Consider the following 10128-nt stretch of genomic DNA (forward strand, 5'->3'; position numbering starts at 1 on the left):
AGAAACCTGCTGCTAACTGAGTGTAAAAAATTTGAAACAGAAGGCACATAAATAGTATTTGCAAGCCATGGGATGAAGCAGATGTCCCTGGAAGCAGCATTTGCTGAATAGAACTTTCACATTAGAGATGACGGCAACCAAAGCAAGAAAATATATTAGCACAACTGTGAGGACCCAGAGTGAATTGGTACAGATGGTAGACAAAAAATCTTTCTGCTTTTAGGAACAACTAAATTACAATAAATACAGATTTCTAAACTATCATTCCTATGGTAATTTTTCAGAGAGCTGCTCTCAGTGATAGCATCAAGTTTGACAGTTGGACTTGATGATCTTATAAGTCTTCTCCAGCTTTAATGATTCTTTGATGTTAAAGAAGGGCAAGGCTTGGACAGCCTGTGAACAGAACTATTAGTTAAATGAAAGATTTTCAGAAAAATACAGCTGCCAGTGTTAGACTGCTGTACATAAAGAGAGGAAATACCAGATAGATGAAAGGAGCATACAGTTCAAGATTTTATCAGGGAGAGAGCAAGTCCAAGATCACTGATTTTACCAGTGACAGACTGAAACAGAACAACTGGGGGGGTTGGTCAGCATGGCCTAATTTCTTGTACTGAACTTCTCTGTAAATATCATTCTCAACAACTCTACTCAGGAAGAACAAATATTTCCTACACCATAGCACATGATCTTGCCTTGTTCTTCTCTTGGCTATTTATTTGCTGTGAACAATACCAGCAGTAGAAGATGCAAAGTTCTGCATGGTTGTAACTAACACAGAAATAGGGTAGAGGTGATGAATTTCTCCAGGGTTCAGGAAATCAACTCCACAACTGGGTGGAGTCCTGATTAAAGTTGAACACAGCAGCAGCCAGCTGTTCTAGGACAGGCTGGCCAAGCTGGGCAAATGTGCAAAAGAATGGCCATAGAGCAAGCACTGTAAAATGCTATATTTCTGGTCTGTATCCTGTCCCATATGTGCTTATTCACAGACACGGATGAAGTGTCTCAAGTGAGCTGATGCTGTCACACATGCAAGCTGAGTGCTCACCAAAAAAGAGGAGAGGCAGCAGGAGACCAAACATGCATCTGTTGCTGAGACCACTTTTTTTTTTGCTATCGCTGTACTGAGGCATGCTTGTTGTTTTAGCTCCTGAGCATGTGGGTTAATCAGTCTGCCTGACCCTTAGACATTTCTGGCAGCAAAAGCAGTGCATCTGAGAGACGTGCCTTGATTTAACACCCTGACACAGCTGGGCTCACTGGGCCTGCAGCTCTTAGCCCTTGGCTAGCCTCAGATCATACACACACATACACATGTGGAGATACCTTGGCCAAGAGCAACAGAGGAACAAGCTCCCTGGCTCTGGCTCTTCACATCTGTTGCTGTCCTCTTGTCAAACTCTAGGCTTTATGTGATGCAAATTTGTTAGTGTCCCCACTGGACCATTAGACACATTCATGATATCCCAGGAATAGGTTGTTACAACAAAGGTGTTCAAAATTCAGTCAAGAAAATATTTCTTTGCATCTGTGGAACAAGAGCATCCTCCAAATTTGCAATCCAGAACTGAGTAGCTTAGAGGTGGCTTAGTGCCTGAATGAAGAAAGTCGGTATCAATTTCAAGGAGGGCTTAGTTGTATGAGCAAGAAAAAAGGCCAATGTTAGATATTTAAGTGAAGGGGGCAGCGGGGAAAAGGATGGGTTTGTTAGTTAGTTTTAAAGAGGAATAAATGGAGGACTTAACAAAAGATTGCACAGGAGAAATGGAAGCAAAAATGACATAGATGCTAGAAGCAGGAAAATGAGAAAAGTTATGGGATTTCAACCAACTGAAGGGGGAAGAAAATGGAAAAGGATTTACTTAGTTTAAGTCATGAATATGTTCCAGGACTAGAATTTCTATCAGGACAGTAGAGAGACCTTGAGAGGTGAGCTTAGCAGGGTGACAGATCTACCACATGTAGGTCTGAGAATGGGCTGTATGGAGATGGCAGCTGAAACTGCAAAAACCAAGATGTAGAAAGAAAAGGGGACAGGCAAGTCTGTAGTAGGAAGCAGTAAAAGTAAAGCAGACTTAAAGGTAGAAGTATAACTTCCTTGTCATTTTTTGTGTTGTACTTGCTGATATCCTTGATGACATTTTCAACTGCTAGTCTTCTACCTAAAGACAGATTAGCAAGATTTGTCTGTCAATTGTGCTGCATTAATGAAGTGGACAAGCTAAGTGTGAGCATGCAATGTTTATATAAAAAGCACAAAGATCTATCTGGATTCTCTGCCCCTGGATGGACTGTGCACTGTCAGCAGAAAAAAAAAACCAAACACAACAGAAGTACAGATCCAAAATTCTCTCAGACAGTAAACATAGAAACAGGCACCTCATTTGACAACAGCATTTCAAATTACAGCTGATTGAAGTAATGGGCTGTGCTTTCCACATTGTATCTGCTGCCTCTTCCTTTCCTGTATAGATTTCAATTTACTAAAATGCAGCTGAGATAAAGTATAGGAGGCCTTCTCTGGCCATGCAGTTGCAAGAAGCACCTGGATTACTGGCAACTTGCTGCCTTTGAAATTTGAAGGCAAAACATTTCAGAAAAAAACTGCAGTAAATGCACACATGTGCCTGAGTCTGTTAGTAATCAGGGCATCACGTGAGGATTGGAGTTTACAGTGTTCTTCAGGGGAAGAGCTCAGAGTAACCCCGTTTCATGGCAGATATGAATGAGTGAAGGAGAAGCACTGTGGCAGAGAAACAGGATTGTGCATACAGAAGTGTGTAGCAATCAGAACAGAGTTGGGCAGGGAGGAAGAAAAGGCAGAGGTGTAAGAGAAGAGAGGACAAACCAAGAATAGATAGATTAATTTTTAAAAACAGAGTAGATCATTGCAGCTGTACAATTTATACTACTTTTATGAGTGGATTTCTTTTTTATGTAGGAGAGCTTGATGTCATTTTGGTAATGAGTATTTATAATAATTAAAGGAAGTGCAGTTGTTCTCCATAGAGTATTGTTTTACTGTAACTCAGATGCTGAGCTAAATGCAGGAGGATTTGCATGAATATCTGCTTGAGGACTGGGTGTTTACTGTTGGAGACTAAATGCATCCTGCAGGTCTCAGTTTCCGACATACGTGAGAAATCTTGCCGAAATGAGTTGTCTCTACTAAGACAGGATGCAAGGACTCAGATTTTGAATGAAGCTTGAAGCTTGTTTTTGCCAAGCCCCCTACTCACGTGCATTTCTGTTTTAATGTTGCCTAATCATTTTGCTTCAAATCACTGGAGTAAGGATACCACAGAGTTACTGGTTGAGTTGTGCTTTTCGTACCATTTACCATCCATCTTCTTTATCCTTCAAAATCAGCATCCAAGAGGTGTGGGACAATTAGATGTTTTAGGTGCATTGAAGTCTTGTTGGTGGCTTGAGCATTCGTCTGTCATCCCCTGCCTTTTTGGAGCTGTTGCTGTCATTACCTGTTTCACACCATGTTCAGGCACAGCTTCATAGCCACAGTCTCATTAAAACTTTGTTGTTGTTCAGAACCTTTATTCTTTCTTGGTATATGCCTTCTCATCTCTTTCTAATTGATGTTTTTACTTGTTAGGGTGACCTCCGTTGAAAGGCAACTTAACGGATTCCAGAACAGCCTTCGCAGTGCTGCATCCTGTGAACCTGGGTCAAATTCCACAGGTGAGTGCTGAAGACCAGGAAAGGGGTGTAGCCATGCTGGGATGCTTTCATCTTTCTCAAGAACTGCCAGTTAAAAAAAAGCAAAACTAAAAAACCTTAGCAAAAGGAAGAAACACAGCTGTCTACTCTGCACATAGTGGTTCCTAGGTAACAGCTTGGCTTCGGCTGCATAGAGAATTTATTCCTCCCGGGACTGAAAAGACTAAACAAAAGGGAGCAAAGACTCGGTTTCATAGAATTGGAAGAGGAAGATGCTTAAAAATGTGGCTGGGAAAAAAACTTGGCTAAAATGGCCTCTCTGCTTTAGGCTTTGGCTCAAAGATGCTCTGTTGTTCAAGCTTGGACTGTAATAAAAGGCCAGGACATTCTTTACATTTTTCTTCAGTCTTTCAGAAGAGTGCCTTAGGTCAGAAGGATGTCACTGAGATTTGTGAATCAGCTGCATAGTGAAGTCAGGCAGTAGAGGTAAAACCTCCCAAAGAAAGATCACTGAGACCTATAAAATCAAATCTTCATCCTTCCCTAGGGATTAATTCATTTAAAGAAGTTTCTTTGCTAATACAAATTGAAGATCTCAGAAAATGGGAACCCAATGAATTTTTTATTGATGCAGTCATATTTGCAGTAGAGCGTAGTCTTGATGAACCCATATTACCCGTGGCCTGCAGTAATTTGTGACGATGCTGTAATGGCAAATACAGATAAATTATGATCTAGAGTGCTTTGAAAGAATTATGTTTCTGACCTCAGCTTTTACTTTGAAAACCTTGAAAATGTGACTTGAGTATCACTGAAGCAGTCTTGTCTATGTTTTCATGGGCTGAAATAGAAGTTAGCAGAGAGGTGAACCGCCTAATCCATCTCTTGGATATCTGGCTCTGAAACTTAAAGGTGACATGTCCAATATTAATGTCATCGATTTTTATGGCTGATCCTCCAGCACAAACATTCAACTCATGCACTTACTGTACGATTCCAAACTGCCTCCTACACTTTACCACCTGCCTGAAACTTCAGCTACCCTACCAGAGATTTTATAGTGTGAACAGCTGTTGTCAATAACAAAGACCCTACACCACACTGGAACGTGACAGCTTAGAAATGGAATATAATGAGATTATCAAAATAAATAAAATTTTGTCAACACTGTAGCATATATATAATTGAGACAAAAGTTCTCATCTACTGTATAGTTTGAGTTTTTTGCATACTATACATAAATTTACAAGCAAATATAAAATGTAGTTTTCAAGGTATGACTGAGTGGACTTATATGAAGGTGTTTGTATGCTAAATTCTAACCTTTCTAACAGCTTTAAGAGCACCCTCGTGGTTGCCACCCTGTAATTTTGGTGGTAGGCCGTCAGAACTAGGATCTGATGAGCAAGTCACTCAAAGCTTCCTTGTCTCTAGAAGAGGTATGTAGCTCACAGAATAGTGCTAAATTTTGCAGTGATTGAACAAAGTGGAGCAACATGTTTGTTCTTGGAAACAAGAGGAATGATATTTTCTTCAGCTTTCCACCAAGCCACTGGTATGCGTCAGAGGCTGCTGTGCCCAGTCTGTGTGTCTCAGAGACTACTCTGGTTCTTCCTGTAGGAACAGCTGTTTTTCTTCTTGACTCTTCATTGATTGCTTACATTAAGGCCCTGATTTCCCTCATCAACAGCTTATTTTGGGGTTCCTGTTTCACATGTATTTAATATCCTGGATACCAACTAGAAGAGTTGAAGACACAACTCATAAAGCGGATTACAAAATAAGCTGCAAGATTTTAAAGATAGGAGGCTGTGAACAGTTCTGGAGATAAGAGGAATCGAGCAGAACCTCTGTGTATACACATGCAAATATGTTTAAAAATGCTTGAGAAGCTTGAATGGACCTTAACTGGATAACAGTCTGTGTGACAGTTAATTGCAGAGTTTGCACAACCCTTTCATACCATTGTATGAGACTGCTTCTGTGAAGAAAACATCCTGGAAGAATGAGGAATTCAGTTGAGTACCACGATCTACCATTGCCTGCTGGTTATTGGGACCTTCATTTGACTTTGGCTGTTGTCCCTCTGGCTCTTAGCCCATTCTCTTTGTCTACTCAGATAGCCTATCCAAGGAGTAGTAGTTACTGGGGCTTTGCAGAGAAGCATAAAGGTGTCACAAATGATCTAACCAAAAGTGAAGAGGATGTTCAAAATAACAGTGAGTCAACATGGAATGTTTTAACTGGACTGTACAGAGAACAGTTCACTGCTGGTTAGTATTGCAACTGTAGGAGGTAGTGTGCAGTGGGCTCAAGCTCTTGAGTTCAGATTTCTTGAGATGATACAAGAGTAAAAGTCAGCAGTTCTGCAAAGCAGCTTAGGACTCTGAAACAAGCCACCATTATATCCTCATGGCCTCACTGTAATGTTACAAAGAGACTGAAGTTCCCTTTGAACTGTATTCCATTGGAGTAATGAGGGAGAAGGCAGAGGTTCTTATGAGTATACAGATGTGAAAATCTCAACACTGAAATCTGCAATGTATCATTTGGCATTATTTGTAGTGTCTGGACAGTTGGTTTCTTACCTGAGTTACTGAAAGTTTCGAGAGAGTTTATTCTATTAAAGGAATAGAAGAAATGTTAAGAAATACTACATTTGACTAATATTCAAAATTCTTCTAGCTTGATTTTTGGCTGAAAAATCACTTAATCTGAATCTAGTAAGGAAACTTCTTGAGCTAGGTGGTATGCAGTTGATTTTACTCAGTGTGATTTCTAGGTCTGTATTTGAGCTTAGTTACAGGATGTTTCACACTTGTCTGTTAACTTTGTAACCTGGCTCTCATATCCACGTAAGTGCCAGCTTCTGAAGGTATGCAGCTGTTTGAAATAGAGTATGTCATCATCTGTAAGAAGTTAGAATTGGATCCTGATGAAGCATATGGGGATTGACAAGCTGTTTTGGACCTTGTCTAGGTGGAAGGCACACTGTTCTTAAGTTTTCTAGTGATCTCCTTCTCCATGGTAAGAAGGAGACCAGTATTTGAGCACCGTCCAACTAAGATGAGTGTGCAAGCAGTGTGGTTAGCTGTAGAGTAATGAATGCAATAGCTTGCAACAGTGATAGTAAGGAATACTTTTTCACTTACTCTTCTTTATATCTACCGCAATTCCAAGATTTTATATTTTACAGGAAATATACAAGTATAATGTGTATTTCTGAAGCTTTTTTTATACCTTACATTATTGTGTGGGCCTTCATGAGAAATTCATGTACATCTTTTCATTGGAGACAAGAAATTGGAATTGATGTTGGAGTTGATGTCTGAGCTGTGATGACTGTTGGCTATCACTGCCTGAATTATCATCATTCTTGAAATGCAGACTTTTATATAAGCTTGTAGAAAGAAGAGACTATTTTAGCAGACATGCAGATGTACAAGATTCAAAAATTGCTTTGCACCAGCAAAAGAAGAAGAAAGTCAGTAAAACACAACAGGCACTCATGACATGTAGTATAAAGAGTAGTGATGGGATGGGATGCAACAAGTACTTACACTGTGCATGGCTGGTGTCAGACCCCCAGCTATTTGCTACAGTAGGATGGAATTCTCAGCTGCCCAGCCTTGTCCAGGCTTCCTCAGCTTCTGCCAGTCTCTTCTGCAGCATAGGGAGGCAGTAGCTTATTGAGCACCAATGTATTTATTTTTATGTTGATACCACATTCCCAAAAGGAACCTTGGCTACAATTTCAGCTGGTCTCACCACACTGTCCAAATCCTTTGTCAAGAGCAGCTGGGAAAAGAAGTCACTCAGATTTCTGCACTGTGCATTGCTGGTACGCCTCCTCCCTCTCACTAATCCTGTTAATTCCAGCCTTCATTTGCCACCTTCCTGGTTCTTTCTTGTTGCTGTGACTGACTGCACCAAGTGGTTTTGAGTTAGAAAGATGACCTTAAAATGGGCACCTTGAGTAACCTCTACCTTGGACATCTTTGACTCTCAGGTAAAATATGTCTTAAAACACAAAAGAGCAACTCATGGTCTCAGCTCATAACTTATCTTAATCCAGGAAGAAAGTCACAACAATCTCTTCCATGAAAATCCTTCCAGAAATACCTGCCTGGCTGAGAAGCTCTCGGTGGATTACTGAAAGGGATGAGTGGTCTGATACTCTGTACCTTGCATCAAACTTTTCCAGTGATGCCTTTCACCCTGTGAACAGCCTTTGGCAACAGCAGTAGTAATATTCTGCCAGCATCTCTCTATCCAATCTGTAGTGCCATCTCTATGCAGAGAAAGGGTTATGGAGAAACAGTCATTTTGTTGTATCATATTTTGGGAACCAGTTGAGCTTAAGATGGAAGATGAGGCGATTCCTACTATTGTGTTTCCCGTTTTGGGAGGGCAAAGAATCAGTTATGATCAGTTATTATGGATATTTGGTTTCACATTTGTTCTTAGCGTTATCTTTCTAAAGCCATTGTTATTCCATGCACCACAGCAACATCCTGAATCACCTTTCTCTCCCCTGCTGACATCCATGATTCCATAAGGAAGGATAGGAGGGGAAAAAAAAAACTTCTTCTCTAGCATATTTATTGAAGCTATCCCATGTCAGATAGTAACAGGTAAGCCTGTATTACCAGACGGAGCAGAAGGAAGAGAAGTAGAGAAAGGCCTTCTCCTTAAGCTGTTTTTTGGTACTCTTTGTAGAAGCAAGGAGCCACTACCTTATGACCAGCAATAAAACATATTGGTGGGTCTAAAAAAATAGATGCACCACAAATTATGAACAGGGTGTGCCTGTGTTTGAGCTTATCCAGATACCAGAAAACTGTGAAAGTCTCATTAATCTCAGCAGAGCATGAAGCTCTGCCAGAAGCAGCATTCTCAGTCTTTCTCTGATGATGTTAATGGGGTAATGGCCAACTCAGCTATTACTTCTCAGTTAGAGCCGAGGATATGTGTTCACTTCTAATGATCAGAAATTACATTTATTGTTTAACTTGTGACAACAGCCTGCCTCTTACACCTTCGGTCGACTTCTTGCCTTTCTTTTATGAAAGAAAGACTTTCATGAAAGCCTTTTTCCTGTTGCTACTGGTCTCATGCCACATCCTCAAGGAAAGGATCTTCCAAGTTTCAGGTACATTGGGAAAACAGAAATTCAACGAAGAACAGCCTCTAGAAATTGGCTTCCCTGTTTGAGAACTTGAACTCAGCTGGAATTTCAGGAGCCTTCACTTCTGACAGATTCAAAGAGAGCTCCTAAGCAGGATAAGTAATAACTTCAGGCAGCTGGCATTTTTGCCTGACTGGAGGCTGAGCTTGTTCTCAGTAGTTAGGTGGTGGCAAACTGCCTGCATTTCCTTGTGTTGGAAATGTCATTCAAAATCAGGTGTGCAAAGACTATGGAGAGGTTATATAATGTCTTGGCTACCAGTGTCTCACATCTGGCCGTTTGGCGTTAAGCTACCTATAGAGAGGATGACTTTGCCCATCCAAATTGGATTTTGTTTTAATCTGGCATTACTTTATTGAGGCTAAAAATAGAAGCCAAAATGTGTGTGAATAGGATAAAAGGAGTGTCTGAAGTTATGAAATGAAATGTGTGGAAGAGCCAGAGAAGAGAAAGCCACAACAAACCAGAGAGTAGGAAACTGAATAAGGAAAAGCAGAATGAAAGCTGTCAAGTACAGAAGGGCATCAGCAGTCAGGGGGATGAGCCCACCCAGTGTCTTCTAAGTAATATGAGGAGGAGAGACCCTCAGACAGGCTTCCACCACCACGTCTCCATTTGTTATTAAGACTGCTCGCTGCTCTTTTACTGTAGAGAGACTTTGCTCAATTGTATACAGTTGTGTGCATCCTGTTTGAGTCATCCCCCTCAAGTGCTTTATCATGCCTGGGAACGGCTGCTTTCCTTCATCTGCCCATTTCAGCAAGCCAACTTGAAATTGTGCCCAAAAGATGGGGGAGGGAAGGTTGGCCTTCAGTTGCCAGCTGTCCTAGCTTGCTAGTGTCAATCACCCAAGGATATAAATAAAACCTATCTATTTATTGCCTTTCTTAGATGTACTATATAGTACCAAGAGAATGCTGGACATCACACTTGGATTATAAATTCCCTCTGCTTTGGGATAAAGGATCTGAATTTCTAGAGTTATTAGGGTTTTTCAGGGAGAATGTAAGCTCCTGTTTTCAACACAGGAAGATTCAGGAGATTTGGACATGTAAGTCTGTGGCAGAAGTGAGAAGTTATGGGTATGATGAAATAGAACTAACCAGTGCTAAAAAAAATGTTAGCACAGGTCCCTGACCTAGTACTGTCAACCAGCTTGGTACTCTGCTCTATCTCATTCCTGCAACTTGGAAGCAGAGTAGACTATGTGCTGGTGTCTAACTAAAACTGTCTACATCTGTGCTGGGAAAATCTGTATA

The 10128-nt window shown here is 40.7% G+C and overlaps 1 protein-coding gene across 3 annotated transcripts in view; it reads left to right on the forward strand.

Moving 5' to 3' along the window:
* The window catches only part of TTLL5 (tubulin tyrosine ligase like 5), a 126911-nt gene that overhangs the window by 107192 nt on the left and 9591 nt on the right, over positions 1 to 10128 (forward strand). For all 3 annotated transcript variants that reach the window (XM_042813189.1, XM_042813190.1, XM_042813191.1), the window contains one exon: positions 3617 to 3702. In XM_042813189.1, coding sequence (XP_042669123.1) covers positions 3617 to 3702 — 86 coding nt within the window. The remainder of the gene's footprint in view (positions 1 to 3616; positions 3703 to 10128) is intronic.

The sequence above is a fragment of the Centrocercus urophasianus genome, unplaced genomic scaffold (genome assembly GCF_019232065.1).
Source record: "Centrocercus urophasianus isolate 14NV4802_14NV808 unplaced genomic scaffold, USGS_Curo_1.0 seq_14, whole genome shotgun sequence".
NCBI classification, from domain to species: domain Eukaryota; kingdom Metazoa; phylum Chordata; class Aves; order Galliformes; family Phasianidae; genus Centrocercus; species Centrocercus urophasianus.